General features: G+C 44.9%; 1 protein-coding gene across 3 annotated transcripts; it reads right to left on the bottom strand.

The window, feature by feature from the left end:
* Nucleotides 1–3,689: 3,689 nt before the first annotated feature.
* Nucleotides 3,690–10,120, bottom strand: LOC125550122 (disease resistance RPP13-like protein 4). 3 transcript variants are annotated; one of them, XM_048713036.1, is made up of 5 exons: nt 9,878–10,120; nt 7,709–8,776; nt 4,411–6,546; nt 4,208–4,305; nt 3,690–4,107 (listed from the first exon to the last, which is right to left on the bottom strand). In XM_048713036.1, the coding sequence occupies exons 2-4, from the start codon at nt 8,741–8,743 to the stop codon at nt 4,279–4,281; spliced, it is 3,198 nt and encodes a 1,065-aa protein (XP_048568993.1). In that variant the 5' UTR covers nt 8,744–8,776; nt 9,878–10,120; the 3' UTR covers nt 3,690–4,107; nt 4,208–4,278. The 3 variants fall into 3 exon arrangements, with proteins under 3 accessions (XP_048568993.1, XP_048568992.1, XP_048568994.1); XM_048713035.1 differs by having other exon boundaries at nt 7,709–8,778; nt 9,883–10,119; XM_048713037.1 differs by lacking the exon at nt 9,878–10,120 and adding an exon at nt 9,243–9,333.
* Nucleotides 10,121–20,767: the final 10,647 nt, after the last annotated feature.

Raw genomic sequence — 20,767 nt, 5'->3', positions numbered from 1 at the left:
CGTACGTGATCCGCGAACATGACGTGGGAGGAACCCATCCAATACTAATCACAAAGTATCTGGTTGGGAGGTGAAAATGTAAGTGGGGACCATATGCATGTGGCGTGTGGTTTAGTGTCTGGTTGGGAGAATAGACAGCAGAGGGGGACCATGCATGTATGGTTGAGAGGAGAGATAGGAGAGGGACCATGCATGTGATTTATCAAGTGCATGTCTGGACTCCAGCAAAACCCCCCACGTTTGTCTCTTGGATACTGAAATCCGTATGTCCGGACTATTAAGTGGACATATATAGGTTTCCATTGAATGGCAGAAATTATCCGGACACTATGGTCTAGACATATAGTGAAGGTTTGAGGTCCGCTTTGAAGATGCCATTATACCCATATAAATTGCAGAGAGCATCAAACCAAATTAAGAGCAGCCACATATGGCAATATTACATCTACACACGAAGAAAATTAATATATGAGGAGCAACACTATATGCACTAAAGACCAGACCCATCCTCCGTCCGTGCGTCGCTCCCATGAGCAGACGATGGAAACCCTAGCGCCCCGCCCCTCACACTTAGGCAGAGCCCGGCTATTGTGTGGTAGCAGCGAAGGTCGCACTGGTCGGGTGGATGCAAGCAGGCTTGCATCCGGCTAGATAAGGCACGGGTCGTAGTGCATGGTGGGGGTGGCCACTCGTGGTCTCTATTGTGACTCCGGTAGGACGGCGCGCGCCAGCGGGGCGGCGCGGCTCTGCCTAAGTGTGAGTCAGGTGGCAGCTTGTTGATGCCGGGGTCACATGGTGGTTGTTCTGGTCAACGAGGCAAGTACAGTCGCTTCGGTGGCGACTTTTGTTTTTGGCGGCGAGGTGGTGCGTGTGCTGGTGGCTCTTCTCTTCTCTTGGGTCCAGGCTGGCGGCGCGGGCTGCCTATGCAGTAGAGACGGCCGGGACCTGGAGCTCGCTCTCGGGCGGTTCGGAGTTCCTGCTTTAGATAGCGTCTGTGGGAGATGAGGTCCCTCTCCTCGCGGGTGCGGTCGTAGTTGGTGATGGTCAGGACTCCGCAAATTTGTCTGACAGGTCGGTGCTCAAGAGCACAGACATCGCATCATACTAGTATGCTCGGCGATGACTGTCTGTAGTCACGGGGTTGTATCTACCCGGCCCATCGGGACTGGCGGGAGAGGCGGGTGTGGGTGTTGGACCTCATTCTGTGCCTGATGTTGGGTTAGGAGTGAAAACAGACAATCACAGAGGCTTTGCTTTAAAGAACGGAGAGCTTCATCTTTGTTCAGTTACAAACAGCAAGTAATTAGTCGAGTGGTAAGTAGTGTAATTAGAAGGATGAGGTTATGAGTTTGATTCCTTGCGTAAACTCGCTCCTTTTCCCAGGATTTTTGGCCTTGTATCGGAGGTCTCAGCACGGGTGATGTACTTTTAGAAAAGACCACTCTACCCTTTATTACGTAGGGGTATGACGTAATCTCAGCCAATGATGTGTTTAGAGGGTGTACCGAAGCCGAAGTGTAAGCATTTCTTATTATTTTAAGCTAAGATTGATTCAAAATTTATTAGTTTAGTACCTGGAAGCCATTGTGGTCAGCAACAAGTTACTCTCAACTACTGGCTATTATCACTTCACATGCCTTCCCGTGTTATGTGAGCATGGATGATTATTATTTTCATAAATAAGTCCCAAGAGTGGTTGCAGCTGGGTTTAGCACGTACTTCTTATTCAAATCCGTGTCTAGCTGAGCTAATTTGATCCATTCCAACTTACTTAGTGGCAACTGGAATGGTCGCGTTGTCACGTACACTATGTATGTATGTAATTCATGCATGCATGCATGTTCCCGGCTGATTTCCCATTCTGTCGCTGGTGGCATCAACGGCCAGTGTGGAATGTGCTCCTGTGAAAATATAATGGATGAACTATATATTAGAGAAATAATAGAATGTGGTCGAGGAGAACTGGAGGCGAAACACACAAAGCTGTGTGCGTCTGAGTGCTTGCACTAATTTGCCCGTGTATGATGTACACTAAACCCTTTGCTGAATAGTTGGCTTATTTATCAGATCCATGCATCTATTAACCAGTTATTAATTGTTACTGATTCCTTACAACCCATCGAACAAAAAATATTGGAGTAAAAATGGTGGCCGCCGGCCAGTGATGCCAAATGATTGTGATCTGGCTCTGTGGAAGGTATATGCATCCTTCCAAGATCCATCTACCATCAAAATACGTACTACTACGAACTTAAAGATTTGTAAGTGGATGGCCAACTTGAAACATAAATGTATATACTACATTTTATGTATGAGCTTTCAGCCAACAACTCCTGGTAATGCAAGAGAAGAGGCCCAAAGGATGCGACAAGAGAGAGGCGCGGTTCCCCTGCCCCACAAATATTTTTTTTGAAGAGAGGCAAAAGATTTGCCTCATTCATTAAATAAGAGGAATAGAGTTTATGTTCGTGTTACAACACTGACAGCGCCGCAACACCCGAAATATAGTAGTAGCAAAGATAAGCAATTCTGAGAGGAGGGTGTCTCTGTCGAGTGCAATATCAGCTGTAACAATAAACAAAACTACATTATTTTGTTAGTACCGATGGCACTAACGATAGAAGGTCCAAACTAGAAGATTTCAAATGCGTATTAACTACTGGTAGTACAGCTCATGAGTTTGGCAGCCTGTCTCAATCTCATTAGGGAAGACTGCAAAAGTATGCTTCTCTTAAGGTCTTCCTGGCTATTAGTCTTTTTCATTTTTGTGCTGACTCGGACCATGGATGTGCATGTGCTGCTACCACACTGGAGCCTGGTCTTTGATAGGGAAATATTGATGGATCAACCGGCAGTACTATATTATACAACCTTCGTATAATATAGATGGAACGGAGGGAGTAGTATATAGGTGCTAGATGAAATCAACATACGCAGACGTCTCGCTATAAGCAATTGCAGGTTAGGTTGTGGGTAGCTATCTCAGATTAGTTTACTCTCGGATTAGTGCCAATAGGTTCATTCATTCATGTGCTGGAAATCCAAGAAACAGGTGTCATCAATGACATATGGAGGGAGGGTTGATATATTACTACCTCCGTCCTGGTTTATTATCCCCCCCTCATATTTATGGTCATATTTTAACCATAATTTTAACTAGTAAAACATAAGTTATACATAGAAAAAATAATATTATCGAAAACTAGGTTCAAATATGAATCCAAGGATATAATTCTTGATGACATGTATTAATGTTTTGTTAGTTAAATTTATGGTGAAAATTTGAGACAAAATACAAAGGGACCAATAGACTAGTACGTATTGTCCAAATTTATGGTGAAATTTTAACTAGTAGGCATGTAGTCGCTGGTGTAACTTCAGACACGGGATGGTTGACCGAGGAGCAGCAGGTGGTGTGGATACAGTAGTGCTCCATTTTGACAGGGCAGACATTTAGATTGAGCAAGGCAAAATAATATGACGCCTCTGTTTGATATACATCCGTTCGATTGGCTCATATACAATGCGTTTACCCACGATTTTGGCCATATTTAGCCAGGATCTCACCATCATTTGTTTGGTCCTGTATACATCACTCTGAATTCCTATGACATACAGTTACAATTCTGCAGCCGGGAGCTTGAATTAGCTCCACTTTCTGACAGTCATTTGTGTTGATGCAGTACAAATTAAAAGCTGAAATACCAGTATTGTATTGATTGATGTATCCAAAAAACCATAGTTTTTCAGAGAACCAACGCAAGACACCCACGAAAAAGAAAAAGGGAAAATGCAGCTGCTTCAGAGAACCTGCAACCTGAGCTGCTTTCAAAGAGCAGAGCAGAGTAGCCTAAACTCCAAATTAAAAGCTGACAGTCATTTACATGCACTGCACAAAGGACAGCCTTGCCAAGGTCACCATATTACTGCACCAGCTAGATAGCCCGCCATGAAGTGTACATCTTCAAATTCATAAGTGTATATGTCACACTTCTCAGGAAATTAGTAAGAATACTCAAAATAGTAGAGTTTGTCTGTTGCTCTGAATTCATATGTGTGGACTCTGAATCTTTGCAGGTAAGTGTGTCTGTTGCTTTCCCAGTATCCCTGCATGGATTCGATCATCACGTTAACATGAGCTTCCAATGGTCATGGCATTATTAGTAAGAATACTCAAAACTAGTAGAAGTTGTAACAGCAGACGTACATATATCCTTGCATCATATGGTCCTTTCGCCTAAAATGATATACCCTTCCTCGTTCTGCTGGAGTTGCAGCCTAGTCCTCTTCTTCCACCAATCGACCCTGGCAAGCAAAACAGAATAGTGGGAGATACATTCAGCTATCCTATATCAACTAGATTGAAACAAATATTAGCTAGATTGAAACAAAGAGAGACCGAAGTATTACCTGATGAATATTTGTCTGTATGTTGCAGGATTCAGATGTGTAGAGCACGTGCCATTTCTTCTCATCCTGTCCATCCTCTGCATAAGCCTCGACTTGCTTAATATGATTGAACTTGCCCCACTCGGAGCTAGATTCACCCTCAGCCATGGAAGTGAGTACTGCTAGGTTGCAGGTCAGCAGCAAATGACTAGGCTTTATAGTTTGCAGGTAGTCTGGAAGTTGGCTTTCCCAGGGAGAAACACTCAGCTGGAGTCTTCGGAGTGTAGCCATCTGCTGCAGAGTCTTGAGCTTCGGGCATAAAGCGATTTCAAGCTTCTGTAATTCTGGAAGATTGGAGATCTTGCCCAATTCGGGTATGTCATACAAGTCGAGCTCAACTACAGAAACAAAGTTCTCTAGACAGTAGAGACCTCGGACGCTCCACATGTCTAGCTTCTTCAAAGCGTTTGCATGAGACATAAGTCCTCGAGGCATACAACCCAATTTGCAATCACTGATGCGAAGTACTTCCAGTAAGGGCATAGCTTTCACTTCTGTCTCCCAAATCCATTCATCCCATTGCTCCATTGCATACAAATTCATCTTCTGGAGTTTGGGAAACGTAGCAGCCAACTGAGATGAAGGACGGTGCAGCTGATTGTACTGTTGGACGAATTCTGGACCGACACACTTGATTGCTGGAGCATTCATCACTTTTATCCACTCCAAATACGGGAGCCGACACAAGCCATCTGGGAGTTGGGTGCAGCAGGGCAGATGTTCTAGGACTAGAATCTTCAAGCTCTCGAGGGGTACCATAGCTGTGGATGCCATCCATCCTGGGAGCCGACGACCAAAATATCTTTTTATGAAGATGTGTTCTATGCAAGGCTGAGGACATAGCACATCAAACACCGCCTCTATTATTTGCTCCTCCTCCTTAGACTCAGAGACTTCTCCTTGGACCAACCCATCTCCCACTCCACCACAACATCTCAAACCAAGATAGATAAGTTGTTTCTTTGCATTTACCCTTGCCTTTGCAGCCAACAAGGCACTAGATACATTTTCTAGGCTCTCTAGTGAAAGTTTATTGAGCTGGGTAAGAGACCCCAACTCTTCCAAACTACACCAGTCACCATCAGTATAGGCTGGAAACCCATATAGTGCACTCAAATTTGTAAGAGCTCGGAAACCCCTAGGAATAGTACTTACACGTGTGTCATCCATATCAAGATATCTCAACCCTTGCAGCTTGATAATGCTATCAGGAAGTTTCATGAAACTTTCACAACCTTCAAGGCTAATATGCTGTAGGAATTTCATCTCATGGATGTTCTCTGGTAGTCTACACATATCAGTCCTTTTTAATGCCAAATATCTCAAATGCTTGAGTTGGTACATAGATTCAACTAGTGCAGCAATATTTGCAGAATCTATATGCAAAAGGCGTAGACTTGGGAAGATAGTCAACGAATCCCCAGGCTGACTTTTGAGTTTTCCAGTTAATATTAGTGACCTAAGCAATTTTTGCTCTCTTAAATATCTCCACTCAAATTCATCGGATCCCACTCCTTTCGTTTCTATGGATAATCTAAGATAATTCGGTGATCTAAGATTTGTTTTGATAGTATCTCCATTGTGACCTACTAGTGTTTCATCCCTAGCCACAAATTGAGCAAATGAGCGAATAACATCATGCATGTTGCAAATAAGTTGACTAGGGTACTCTGTATCTACCTCTATAAGGTTCCTTACTATTAGCTCCTTATAGTACTTTTTCCCTTCTTCGAAACTACGAGTATATGTGTCTCCTTCAACCAATCCTTCACCAACCCACATGGACACAATTTCAGTATCATTTATCACTGTCTTTTTTGGTTTGAGGGAGAAATGCAAGAAGCACTGTTTTAAGTAAGGGGACAAGTCCTGATAGCTAAGATATATGGCATAATTTAGTTCCTTTGACATTTGAGATACTGACCACATATCATCATTCAAGACGTCTTGCCAATCACGTCGTGTTTTCTCTTTCTTGCATAGGAGTCCACCCATAACTTTTATAGCGAGTGGTAAACCGTCACAATTTTCTACAATTTGCAACCCAATTTCCTTTAGCACATCAACCTCGTGTCCATTCTCCTCTGTAGTGAGTACCTACAAGCAGTTTAAATGTATAGCTTGAATAAGGGCAACAGAACATCTGAAAGTGGTGATCAGCTTATCTAGTTATTTCATTTACTAATAATATGTTAGTTCAGCAAAGAAACCAAACTAATACTCCTTATGACCATAAATGTATTCTGGTTTGTATATGGGCATAGTTTTCATGGTGAAACAAGCTTTCTGAATCAAATGAAAATTGTTGCTTCAAATGAAAATAATACTACACTATGAAAGTATATTGCACATGGATGTAGTAGTGTCAATTTGATGGTATCAACATCGGTACAAAATCTACAGTTATATCGATGTTTTGAAATATTTGACTGACCCAAGTCCGAAGATAACCTATATTCATAAGGAATAAAAGTTATGCACCACCAAAATTAAATGGCAGTAGAGAAGTTTAAAGCCATTCGCTAATTTCTTATCTACTAAAGCTGACATCATGCACATGCATATTATTCTTTTATGTAATATGTATTATCATGCAAAACAGAGGCTTAGGCACGCACACACATACAAAATGAATACTTCATCGGTTCCTGAATATAGTTTATTTAGGATTTGACACGGTCCTGATGTTGATACATTGAACATGGAAGTTATGTGCATGTTAGTTTCCTCACATTACTTTATAAAATTATGTTTTATGATGAATATAAGTGATATTTCAGATGATAGTATTTTCTTTATAGATGCTCAAAATTAGAGACACTTGTCTCGTAAAATTCTAATAACGACCAAGATTTTGGATCATAGGTACTACTAGTTAATTACTATTTATACAAACAAGTAAATATATGTGAATTGTATTTACGTGAACTCGTGTTAAGACTGAAACTTACGGCAAGAGCAGTATAGTTGCATGGTGTACAACGGTACCCATACTATTCTTCTGACAAACAATTATTAGTAACTAATACTAGTCATCAATCAACTGAAGACATGTACAATGACGCACTAGACGGTATGGAGGGACACAATAAATTATATTTAAATTGATTGTAACACCATGAAGTCAAAAGTTCATCTCACATATGTTACCCTGGAATCACTACGTATTGATCCAACAAAGATACATATCTAAATACAGCTCAAGTCAAATTAACAGTGTGTGTGTGTGTGTGTGTGTTGAGTTTGGGGCAGTGCTAACCTGATTCTTGAGCAATGACCATGCATCTTCGCGCCCTAACTTGTCAACGTGGTGGCAGTGTGCAGCTTTCATGTTTCTCGCCACAGTTTCACTTCTTGTGGTGATGAGGACTCGGCTGCCCGGGCCACCATAGCCAAAGGGAGTCGTGAGCAGTTTGTTCCATGCATCAGCTCCCCACATATCATCGAGCACAAGAAAGAACTTCTTGTCCTCGATGGCGTTTTTGAGAGAATCAACAAGTAGGGCCCTATCTCGAGTCCCACCCCCTCCAGGTTGGTCTCCCCCAGCGGCAGTAATGGCTGTACTTAATAGCTCAACATCGGTGAAATCCTGTGTGATACTAAGCCATATCTTCTTAGTGAACTTGCCTTTGATAGCCTCGTCATTGAAGACCTTCTTGCCGAGGGTGGTCTTGCCAATCCCACCGACACCAACAATGGCAACCACCATGTGGCGACCAGTCTTGTCGCTGCCCTCCTCACTTGTGCGCACCTCCACGAGTGCTCTTGTGTCCTCCTCAATCTTCTCGCCAACAATACCTGACCGCTCCAACAATGAATCTGTTTTCCGGTCAGTGGCAAGAGATCGAGTCATCTTCATGTCTTGGTACGCTTCTAGCTTGGCAAATTTAAATTTATTGCCCCGCTCGCAGATGCTATCCAGCTCCTTGTTCAATGCCTTGATGCGGGTGCCGATGTCGTGGGAGTGGAGAGGATTTCGCATGCAGAAGAGGAGTGGGTTAAGGCACCCCATGTCCTTGGATGGACGCTGCTCCATGGCCTTGAGCTGACATAGGTCGACGATGTCGGTGGCCAGGTACATGGCACGCTTCAGTTCCCCCACCCACCCCCGCACACTCTCATCGGTGATGTTCCGCCTATCAGCATCTGCAAGGAAATTCTTGAGGTCCCCAAGCTTGATGCTCAGATCTCTGATCCCGTCAGACACGCCGATTAGCATGGCCACCTCCTCTTTGGCCATCTCGGTGAGCATGTTGGTCACGTAGGATGCCAAAGCATCCAGAACCCCCGCCATTGGTTGCAAGGTTTGCTCACGCTTGAACTAGTACTGAAAAGAAGCATGGAAATAAAAATTAGTCCTTTGTATTACTACCTCGCTTTTTCACATCAACAATCCCATGCTAACAGGAAGGATAATCAGATTCACTCACTAGAGGCTAGTAACAAATCCAAAGGAAAATGTGGCTTGCAAAGACAGTGCACAGAAATTCGGCTCGAAATAATACCGATATAGTATTGCCTTGAACAAACACCAACAATTGAAATGGAAAGACACACGATCAGCTCTTTCAAAAAAGAAAGGATAATCAGATTCACTCACTAGAGGCTAGTAACAAATCCAAAGGAAAATGTGGCTTGCAAAGACAGTGCACAGAAATTCGGCTCGAAATAAAACCGATATAGTATTACCTTGAACAAACACCAACAATTGAAACGGAAAGACACACGATCAGCTCTTTCAAAAAAGAAAAATAGCTAGAGTAAGTGTTGTATAGCTGGATTCAGCTATGTACATTGAATCAACTAGAGAGATGAGAGACGGATCTTGTTGCAGAGATAGATATCCCGTGCTGTCTCGCAAGTAGTTGCAGGGTCCAGTGGCTTGAGCTGGAAATGAAAACAAAGGATGCACACAAAATGAGTCCTCTTATTACTACCTTTCACACATCAATAGTGACATGCAAAAAAAATGGAAAAGAAGGATGGTCATGTAGATTCACTCAGCAGAGACTACCAACAATTCGTTGTAAAGGAAAAGCATGGATTGCACACAAAAGAAAGTGCACACTAAATTGAGGGGACGGTCAATTTTTGAATAAGTGGGGGGGGGGGGGGAGCTGCTGCAATCGATGAAAGAGCTGATCGTGCGTACTCAACAAAACAAAAGAAGATCTGAGCTCAATTTGCACAGCACAAAACAAAATCAAAGCTTTGTACGTACTCAACAAATCGGAGCTTTCTATGACTGCGCAAACCCAGAACCCGGTGATTTCTTCTGCTGAGAAATTAGGAGTTCTATACGTGGTACCACGGAAATCATCTCAAAGATTTGTAAGAAACAATTTAGTCTGAGCTTGCTGCGGCCCCACTCAGATCAGATCTGAGGATCCGCTGGCTAGGACGAAGAGGAGAGGAAGGGGGTCCTCACCTTCTTCTACTTGTATGGCGGCTGCGGCAACGTCGGGGGAAGCGGTCGTCGGCGTCGTGCTGTGCACGGCCGGCTGCGCCGTAGAGAAGAAAGAAAGAGTGAGAGTGAGCAGAGTGGTCACCCAGGGTAGAATGGGAAAAGGGAGGTAGTAATCAATTAGCAGACGGGAAAGGTGAATATAATCTCGGTGGCCGACCAAGGTCTGTAGCTTCACGAGGGCTGATGTCCCAATCAATCAGCCAAAGGTGGCAGGCTCCGGCCACATGGCCGTCTCTGTCCAGAGCAGTGAGCTCTGCTTCATTGATTCATTGATTGAGGTCCCAGCCAGCGTGCGAGCGAGCGCCACCTTCCCCACCCTACCCCACCCGGCCAAATTTGATGTTTTGATTTTTTTTTAGGTTCATCCTAATATGACTCCGGTATAAAAAAATCGAGATCTGACCCTTTTCCTACCAACAGGTAGGTTGACGGTAGGGTTGCATAGCTTACCGCCGAGCATCATCTAACTTTATTGTTGCTGACGTGTCCTAACAGCCATACCGCCAGCTATCTGGCGGTAGGGTGTAATAAGCTACCGCCGCACTGTTAGGCGGTAGGGTCTTGCATCTGTGCATAGTGCTTTAGCCTCGCCGACACCACATCGTCGCCCCCAACCAAGGTCAACCTCTCCCCACGGCGCCCAGCAATGCGTGAGAATAAACGGTTTATTCTTGTGCCGAGCCTTCAAAGCCTTCAAAGATTGAAATGCCTACACAATTAAAGATGCGGCCACAATTGTAACATGAAAGGACACAAAATGCATCAAACATAAATGGCATGCCAACATGAATGGACACATGATAAAAAAAATGAGAGGCTCATACCAAGTCACCAAGGTCTAAGCCGCTCACGGGACAGGCCTTGATGCTCTCAAGCACGGCACAATACTTGTTGCACTTTTGTTGGATGAACCCCCATCTCTTTTGGATTTATTTGATGCCGCGGGTGCTAGCAAATTGGAAGGGGGCAAACTTCCTTCGCTCATGAAACTTCTTGTGAACTCTTGACCAAAAGATGGATACTTTTTGCTCGACACCTTTCGTGTGATCTTGGCCTATCTCCATCCAACTCGCAAATCAAAGTGTCCTCATCTTGGGTGTACGATCCCGTGCGAATTCTTTGCCTCCTTTTTTGTGCCTCGGCCCTTTGGGCGAGCTCATCGACAAACACCAATGGCTTGCCCGAAATGTCAACCTATTCTTCCTCATCTTCACAATACAAGTCCTCATCTTCATCCCAAGAGTTTCCATGGCCGTCCTCATCTTCATCATGGCCGGTGAATTGAGTGTCTTCATAGTGGCCGCGTCCGTCCTGGCTTTGGGTGGCGTCGCAATCAATAGATTGTGCGTGGCCATCGACGTGGAAGGCCTGGCCACGACCCTCGAAGATGACGTTCTACATGAACTCCGCGAACTCAGGGTCGTTGGCCGTGGGCGTCGGTATTGGCATTTCGTCGAACAACCTGCGGGCGTCGGCCATGCTCGCTGAAGGGAACGAACGGGGCTGCTTTCTTTGCATCCTGTCGGACGACTGGCCAACGCTGTTGTACCCCGGCGTGACGTTGAGGTCGATGACTCCCGCGGGCGTGGCCGGAGCGACCACGTTGCAGACGGCGAGGTGGAGAACCGTGTCTGCCCATGGCCGTGGAGCGGCGGCGCACGATACGTTTCGGGCGTGACAGACGAGCTCGGGGAACCATACTATGGAGGGCGAGCGCCCGACGAGCCTGTGCTGGCCGCGACCATGGCAGCGACCGAGAGGATGGCCTGCAGGGGTCAGCACAACCCTAACATGAGAGGGGGGGGGGGCGTGCGCCTTGGTAACGATGGCGTCCTTGTCGTTGACGTCCGCCTAGTGCTGCGCGGCCCGCCGGCCGCGTGGCGGCATCGGAGGCGTAGCCCGCAGCGACCTTCTTCTCCTTGTCCTTTGCCCGCCTGTTCCTCCTCTTGTTTGATTCGGCGTCGAGCTTGGCGACCTCCGCCGGCGTGAGCTCCCACCGCGGCTTTTTGGTGCCCTTCTCCGTTCAGCCGCAAACGTTGCCCAAAGTTGGGCCGGAAACAGGTCGAAAGTGAACAAAAAAGGACAACAGTCCGTTTGCTTCCGTGCGTTGGGCGGCCTGTTATGTCTTTTTAGCCTCAAACGAATGCGCCCGGACCATTTGGGATCGCGCGTTGGAGTTGGCGTCAAGACGGGGACGAGGGTCACGTGTTGTCTAGGAGGAGACGTCCCTGTGGCCTTGGTCGTCGGCTAGCAGTGGCGGCCGGAGCCCACCGGTGGCTCCCCTGCCCTGTTCCTTGATAGTCCCTCCGTCCGCAAATAAGTATACTTTTACGCTTTGATTTAAGTTAAAGTTTTAAAATTTTGATCAGTTTTATAGAAAAGAGTAGTAATATATATGATATCAAATTGGTATATTATGAAACTACATTTCAAAAGGAATATAGGGATACTAATTTAGTGCCATAAATACTGGTACTTTTTTCTATAAAGTTGGTCAAAGTTTTAAAACTTTGATTTAAGACAAAGGCTAGATGTACACTTATTCACGGACGGGTGCGTACGCTCCCCTACCCTGTTGCCACCTGTGGTCTACACAGCACAGTGATGGCCGGAGCCCACCGGTAGCTCCCCGCCCTGTTCCTCCACAGTGCCGTCCAACCTCGCTTTCCCCTTCCCGTCCCTCCAACCCCGACCACTGTGCTCAGGCTTTTTTTTTTTTGAAGTAGTAGCTACTGGGAAGCCTTCATTTGTGTGGTAAGTACTCCTAGGAAGGAAGGGATTGTTGATGTTGTACAAATTAATCTGAGATCTTTTTTTTCAGTAGGAAGCTTTCATTTGTCTGTTAATGTTAGTAGGAAGGAATGGATTGTTGATGCTGTTTATTTCGAACCTCAGATTTGTTTGTTAATTAGGAACCTCAGATCATGTTAACTTTCTCCAATCAGAGGGTGAAGATGGACTGCCTCGTTTAGCTGCCTTGATGGAATCTGCGGATGAAGATGAGTAGGATGCAGACAACCCAGAAAAAATAGAGGAGGAAAGCAACAGCATGCAGTTAATTTCATGCGGCTAGTTATGTACAGTAGGTGCTACTCGCACAGCCGGGGACTGAATCTGCTGCTCTTATTGTGCATGCAAATGAAGTGCAGTTAGTCAGAATGAAGTTGCATGTAGGCAGCCCTTGCTCTTGATTTCTCTGTACCATGATTGCAATGCGTGGAAGGAAACAAACATGTAGACAAACTTCTACCCCCCCCCCCCCCCCCCCCCCCCCAAGGTAATATATATAGTGAATTTGTTTTATTTAATCTCTTGCTGTTGATTGCATTCCATATTAGTAATTCAGTGGTGTATATGCTAGGGCCTGAATATGCTCTTGCCACTGTTTCGTTTTGCTTCGTATATACGAGTGGTCATGGTCTGAAACAGAGTCTGAAGATGTGGAGGATGTACAAGACGACCAATACCAAAATGACCCCGCCGTGAATCATGGAGAAAAGGAGGAGCAGAACTTTTCATGCAGAAGGAAGCCCGGACGGCTGGCCCAGAAGGGCTTACAGTTCACAACTTGGCATGCATCAAGGGGACACGGATTTTTAGAGCTTAGGCTTATGGACACCTCCTATCCATACCATCTAGTATAGCTTTGAGATCCGTGCTATACAACTAACTTACTGCGTGAAATTTTCTCTTTCTTGTTGCTTCCAAATAAAACAACATATGAACTTCAAACTTTGCAAGATAGCAAAACATTCTTACTACAATGAGAGAAAAAACTTACAGATTTTTTTGACCAACATAAATATACAAAATGAGATTTTCTTTATTCAAAAATGTTATTTTTAGTACTTATGATGCACGAAAAAATCTGAAAGTTTTTTCCCACATTCTAGTTAGAATGTTTTGTTGTGCTGCAAAGTTTAAAGTTCATATGTTGTTTTATTTGGAAGAAACAAAAAAGAGAAAAGTTCTTGTACGAATCGCAATGCAGAGATGGATGGCTAGATAAGGGGGTGCAACTAAGCCTAAGCTCTACAGAATATTTTCCATGCAGCAAGACTAGCTGGACTACTGGATAGTGGACACAGAGCAGGTAGGTACACCAAGTTGGAACAGAGATGTAGCTTGCTCGCTGTTTTGGATCCCTCCCTGTTTTCTTTTGTTTCTAGTACTAGACGTAGTTATTTAATTTGGCCAGCATATAAATTAGCTTAGCTAGATACCTGTTGCCCAAATTGAATTGCATGTACTACTCATGTGTTGATGATGGGTTTCATTTCTACTGACATTCTATCAAGAAAGAAAGAACCATTGGTACTGCCGATTTTGACTCCAGAATGATTGATATCAATTTGTTCGTTGAATCACATAGACGAAGCCCGGAAAAGAACTGTATATGTATGGTACTTTTCAGTTTGTTTCTTGTACTCTGACTTGAAACCTACGTAGCGAATTAAGGAGGCCTTGTAGCTAGCTACTGTCCATGAGTTAGCAAATTAATTGCACATGACTCTTACTTGAAAGCTAGCATTACTTGCTGTTGATTAAGATCTTCTTAGCAGCTCTTTGAATTCATGGAAAATAAACAGGCCAGCCAGCAAGAATTATGGTTGTGAAACTGAAACAGAGCAAAAGCAGGGTGGTGCACAAATTCAGGCCTCACACTGATTTGAAACTGTATATCATGGTTCCTCTGTTTGCCATATGGTTGTGAAACTGAAATAGAGCAAAAGCAGAGTGGTGCACAATTATGGTTGTTCCGCGCGTTTGCTATATTTTTCAGCACATCTCTAAAAGTCTGAATCATGGTTCCTCTGCATAATCTCCATATGGTTGTTCCGCGAGTTTGCAAGATAGTAGTTATGTTTTACAAGTTGTTGGCCTGTTATTTTTGTTTATTGTTCCACGATTTGTAGTCTAAGTAGCGGCGGTAAGCATTCGTAGTGATATTTTTATTATTAGTTGCTTCAATCAACTCATTTTATTTCCATTTTTTAGATTCTTCCATAGTAGAGCTACATATGTACCCGGTACTGAAACTGCATGCATGCATGCTCTGTTCTTCAGACGATGAACTTAGTTTTGAGAAACTGACATTACATGCATCGCATGGATGCTGGCTAGTTTTGATGGAATGGATTCAGAGCCTCAAGTGCTGCAGCGCAGAGCTACCGTCGAGGCCCTTGGCCCTGCTGTGCCGGACCAGGTCCGCCATCGTCGTGCTCCTGTACCGCGCCTCGCCGTCGGCGATGATTGGCGCTAGCACTCTTGTGGACGTGGCCGCGTCCTGCCTTCGGAAGAAGCTTGCCACAGAGACGCGAGGCCCGATGCTCAGCTCGCATGGATGGTATGGTAGTAGTACCACCTGTGGCAGCCGCGAGGTCGATTACCGGGATGGTGAAGCGGTGATCATGATCTGTGTGTTCTATGGCCCTTGACGCCGGCCTTGGTGTCGTCGAAGGCCTTGCGGACACGAAGATGATCGGAGTCAGAGGCCATCAATTGTTGTACTACTCCACTAGATGATTATTGCTGCTCCTTTAAATCAATCCTGCACGGCCGGTGCAAAGCGTGCGAGATCAAAAGCTCGATCCACTATTAATTTTCTAGATTACCTTTCTCTTCCCAACTACTGTGAAAGAGACAACCTAACTTGCACTTCTAATTTATGCAATCAGTGCGGTGGTTGATCCATCATTGTGGCAGGTTATTCTTTCTGCAGTGCAACTAGTGGAGTTTAGGATACCAGCTCAGGTTGCAGTTCTCTAAATCAACATTTTCCTTTTTTGCGGGTGAGTTGTGTGAGTTCTTTATGTTAGAATAAATCCGAGGCACTCCGTTGATCATTCGATGACCAAGCAATCACATAAGCACGACACCGAGATTTGTTCTAACAAGGTTCACCATCATCAGGGCCGGTCCTGAGAAATTGGGGGCCCGGGGCGAAACTAAAATGCGGGCCCCTCAATGCTAATAGAGGTAAATACTTTGCACGTATAGAATTATATATGATCACATCACCGCATTTAATTCATAAGTAAATTTCTAAAAGAAGTATAATTTTCCTTTTTTTTCTTTTGAAAGGATGGATTCTAGTAGAATGCACGAAAATATTAAACACCATGGCTTTCTTAATTTCATAAGAATCCAAAGAAGTTGAATTTGTAATGATGTGAGTGAGCACGAATATAATAAACATAATGAAAATTTGTAAGAGCTCTAAACATAAGAATCCAAAGAAATTGCTTCGCTTGTTCGCCGAGCTGGGCAATTTGTTTCCCAGCTCGTCGTTCTTTCAGCCTTTGATCACTGACAGTACTTCCCGACCGCTCCGCTTCGGCAAATTCCTTTCCAATAATGCGGTCATAGTTTCCTTTCGGCGGATCAGACTTTGGTGGTTTTGTCAGGGCAGCCAGAGTGCGCTTCACTTTCACCCGATCTACCTTCTCCTCCGGAGGTGGATGTTTCTTTGCTTTCACCCCTTCAAAGAATTTCTTCACTTCTTCTCGCGCGATCTCGGCGTTCTCCTCCTGGGTACTCTCGTATGGTAACTTCTCTGGAGTCTTCAGAGAAGGACCGAATCTGTATGTCCTCCCGCCTCTGGTTGTACTGCTAGACGCCGACCGAGCAGACGTAGCGGTTGTCTTCTTTACTTGCTTAAGAGGCGGAGGAGAAGGACTACGACGCGCCGGAGCAGCTGGAGCGGCGGCAGGTCTCTTCCGCCCTTGCTGACGAGGCGGAGAAGGAGGAGGCTGGCTGCTCGGGCGCGTCGGCGCAGGCGGAGAAGGAGGCGGAGTGCCGCCACGCGCCGGAGAAGGAGCCGGCCGAGGGCCCTGATCGTCACTCGCCGGAGGAGGAGGCGGTGGAGGCGGAGTGCCCTGACTCGCCGGAGGAGGAGGAGGAGGCGGTGGCGTCCAGTTCGGAAGGTTGATGAGCTCCTTCCGCCATAGGCATGGAGTCTTCAGAGCAGACCCCAGCCGAGTCTCCCCTTCACCGGTAGGGTGGTCAAGCTGGAGGTCCTCAAATCCCTCCGTTATCTCATCCACCATCACCCTAGCATATCCTTCTGGAATCGGCCGGCAGTGAAAAGTTGCGCCGGGTTCAGTAGGATAAACAGAGCCAACAGCCGCCTTGACCTTCAAATTCATCCATTGCGTCATAAGGTGGCAATTTTGAGACTCCGTTATAGCATCCACGGGATAGCTGGCAGGAGCCGTCAAGGCATGCTCCGGCTGAAGCAGCTCGGTGGAAGCCACGCTGCTTCTGCGCTGAGATGGCGGGGTAGCTTCGGGGGAGGCTTCGGCAGTACGTTTGCTGCGATTTGCTTCTCGTTCCTCTATCGCGTCTACCCTTGCTTGCAGCGCCTGCATTTGGGTCTGCTGCACTTTTTTCCTCCTCTCATGGGATTTGTAACCGCCTGCGTCCGGAAACCCAACCTTCCACGGAATGGAGCCTGGCGTGCCTCGTGTCCGTCCAGGGTGCTCAGGATTCCCGAGGGCCATTGTGAGCTCGTCGTTCTCTCTGTCTGGAAAGAACGTCCCTTCCTGCGCTGCTTCGATATACTGCTTAAGCTTACTGACTGGTATGTCCATTTGATCGTTCGTCCAAATGCACTTCCCTGTTACAGGGTCCAGTGTTCCGCCAGCCCCGAAGAACCAAGTCCGGCAACGGTCTGGCCAGTTAATTGTCTCTGGTTTGATCCCTTTATGAACCAGATCATTCTCAGTCTTGGACCACTTAGGCCGGGCTACGAGGTAGCCACCTGACCCCGTGCGATGGTGAAGCTTCTTCTTCGCAGCATTTTGCTTGTTTGTCGCCGACATCTTCTTACTCTTTTCTGATGTCTTGTGGGCCACAAATGCGAGCCAGTGATCTCTGATCTTCTCATATCTGCCCTTAAATTCTGGTGTCTCATTATTTTCGACAAACTTATTCAACTCTTTCTTCCACCTCCTGAATAGTTCTGCCATCCTCTTCAGAATAAAAGACTTGATTAATTTCTCTTTAACTGGGTTCTATGGATTATCCTCAGGCGGTAGGGTGAAATTTGACTTCAGCTCAGTCCAAAGATCATTTTTCTGCATATCATTGACATAAGACACCTCAGGGTCTTCTGTAGCCGGCTTAAACCATTGCTGGATGCTTATCGGGATCTTGTCCCTAACCAGAACCCCGCAGTGAGCAACAAATGCGCTCTTTGTCCGGAGGGGTTCAATAGGTTGGCCGTCGGGCGCGATTGCTATGATCTCAAACTTTTCATCCGAGCTCAACTTTTTCTTCAGGCCTCGTCTCTTTACTGAAGTTGTGCTCGATTCGGAGGGCTAGAAAAAAGAACAAAGACTTAATTAATATGTGTATATACCCAAACAATGAATGCATCAATCAGCTAGTCAGCATAGGCTTAACTAATATATATACCTGGCCGGACTCGGTTCGATCACCGGAGCCGTCATCACGGTCTCCTTCTTGCACCGGCATTGGGTCACCGGAGCCGTCCTCATGTTCTTATTCTTGCACCGGCATTAGGTCACCGTAGCCAGCTTGTTCACCCTCTCCTTCCAGACCATCGGTTGCATTGAGAAACAATGAGACGGCATCACTTCCTTCTGCGATTATGTCCCTCAACAACGCTTCTTTTGTTGCTTCGTCTAGGGCGGTGTCCATAGTTTCTACAAATATTTACAACATGGCAATTATTATTCAAACATGACAGATGGATATATTAGTGCCAAACGTAGAACTAGCTACCTAATCATAGTAAGCTATCGGGAGGGGGTATATATCGACAACGACGACACTACATCTATGTCCCTCGACGACCCTCGTTCCCGATAAAAAAAGAGGAAGAAGAAGAAAAATAAGAGGAGAAGAAAGAATAGAGGAGAAGATCTCCTCTATTCTTTCTTCTCCTCTTTTTTTTCTTCTTCCTCTTCTTTTTTTATCCTCTTCTTCCTCTCATGTTCGATAGGATCGCCGAGGGGTCGGGAGGTTGCCTAGTGTCAAGGGATTCAACAAAACCATGTCTTCATCATTAGGCGAAAGTAAAATGTGCATGATGGTACGAAGCTCTTCAAAGTTGTTCTGGAACGGAGTCCCAGATAGGATAATTCGCTTTTTGGTACAAAGTTCAGCAAGAGCCTTCCGAATATCGCTATTTGGAAGGCCTTTGCTGAATTCGTACCAAAAGGCGGATTATTCTATCCGGGACTCCATTCCAGAACAACTTTGCAGAACTTCGTACCAACATGCCCTGGTTACTTCCGGCTAATGATGAAGGCATGGATTTCTTCAATACTTTGACACTAGGAAACCTCTCTCTACTTCCGGCTAATAAGAATAAGAAGAAGAAGAAGAAGATGAAGATGAAGAAAAGAAGAAAAAAAGAGGAGAAGAAGAAAGGAATAGTGGAGAAAAGAGAAAATAGAATATATTCTATTTTCTCTTCTTCTCCACTATTCCTTTCTTCTTCTCCTCTTCTTTTTCTTCTTTTTTCTTCTTCTTATTTATTTCTCCTCTTCTTTTCGGTAGAGGAAACCCTAAATAGCTAGAAAGTATCGTGGGTGTGAGATACATGTGGCCTTTGGTGTCGGACACTACATCCACGTCCCATAAGTGACATGGGTGTCGAAGCCCGCGCCACTTGTGGGATGTGGGTGTAGTGTCCGACACCGACGGTACATGTATCTCAGACCGACGATACTTTCTATTTAGGGTTTCTCCTCTACCGCTCGGCGACCCTCTCGACGACCCTCGTTCCCGATAAAATAAAGAGGAAGAAGAAGAATAAAAAAGAAGAGAAGAAAGAATAGAGGAGAAGACTTCCTCTTCTTCCTCTCCTCTTCTTCTCCCTCTTCTTCCCCTTCTTCCTCGCCTCTCTCATGAATGTCCGACGTTCTCGACCCCCCCCCCACGCGTCGAAGAAAAAAAAGAAGAAAAAAAGAGGAGAAGAAGAAAGGAATAGTGGAGAAGAAGAGAAAATAGAATATATTCTATTTTCTCTTCTTCTCCACTATTCTTTTCTTCTTCTGCTCTTCTTTTTCTTCTTTTTTCTTCTTCTTATTTATTTCTCCTCGTCTTCCTCTCCTCTTCTTCTTCTTATTTAGTTCTCTCGACCCCTCGTCCCTCTCTCGACCCCTCGATGACCCTCGTCCCTGATAACATATTTTTTCTCCCCTCGACACCTCTCCACCTCTCGTCCCACTCTCGACCCCTCATCATCATCTATCACCCCCCTCGTTTTCTTTAGCATATATCCATGAACAAAATAGAGGAGAAGATCGAAGAAGAAAAAAAGAAGTCTTCCTCTTCTTATTTTCCTTTTTCCACTCCTTCCTTTTCTTCTTCTTCTTCTTCCTTCTTCCTCTTTTCTTCCTTTTCCTTATTTTACTTTTTCCTCTACACTAACCTAAAATCGATATCTACTAATTAACAACCTAAATAAAAAAATGAATACATATATGAAAAAAAACATCATATAAAAAAACATTTTTGACATATTTAGCATATTCTGATCCATAGTTCAAAATTTTCAAATTTCATTCAAATGAAATTTGAATCAGATTCAAATAACTTGTTGAAAACCTATTCTAAACCTCTCCAAAAATTCTGAAATTTTGCCATCGCCTTTTTCTTGCATCAGTACCTCACCACAAATTTTTTTAAAAATTCCAAAAATGCCCAAAGCCATCTAGCATTTCATCAAACACCTTCTATATGGACAAAAAAATTCAGAAATTCCAAAAAATTCAGAAAAGTGGACAGCGCATTGCTGCTGCTCCACTTCTCCTCTCCTCTACTTGTCCTCTCCTTCTCTTCTTGAATGCATCGGGGCCAGCGGCGACCATGGAGCAG

The sequence above is a fragment of the Triticum urartu genome, chromosome 4 (assembly GCF_003073215.2).
Source record: "Triticum urartu cultivar G1812 chromosome 4, Tu2.1, whole genome shotgun sequence".
In the NCBI taxonomy this organism is placed as follows: Eukaryota; Viridiplantae; Streptophyta; class Magnoliopsida; order Poales; family Poaceae; genus Triticum; species Triticum urartu.
The sequence above is the reverse complement of the archived record's forward strand: the minus strand, read 5'-3'. Positions and strand labels throughout refer to the sequence as shown.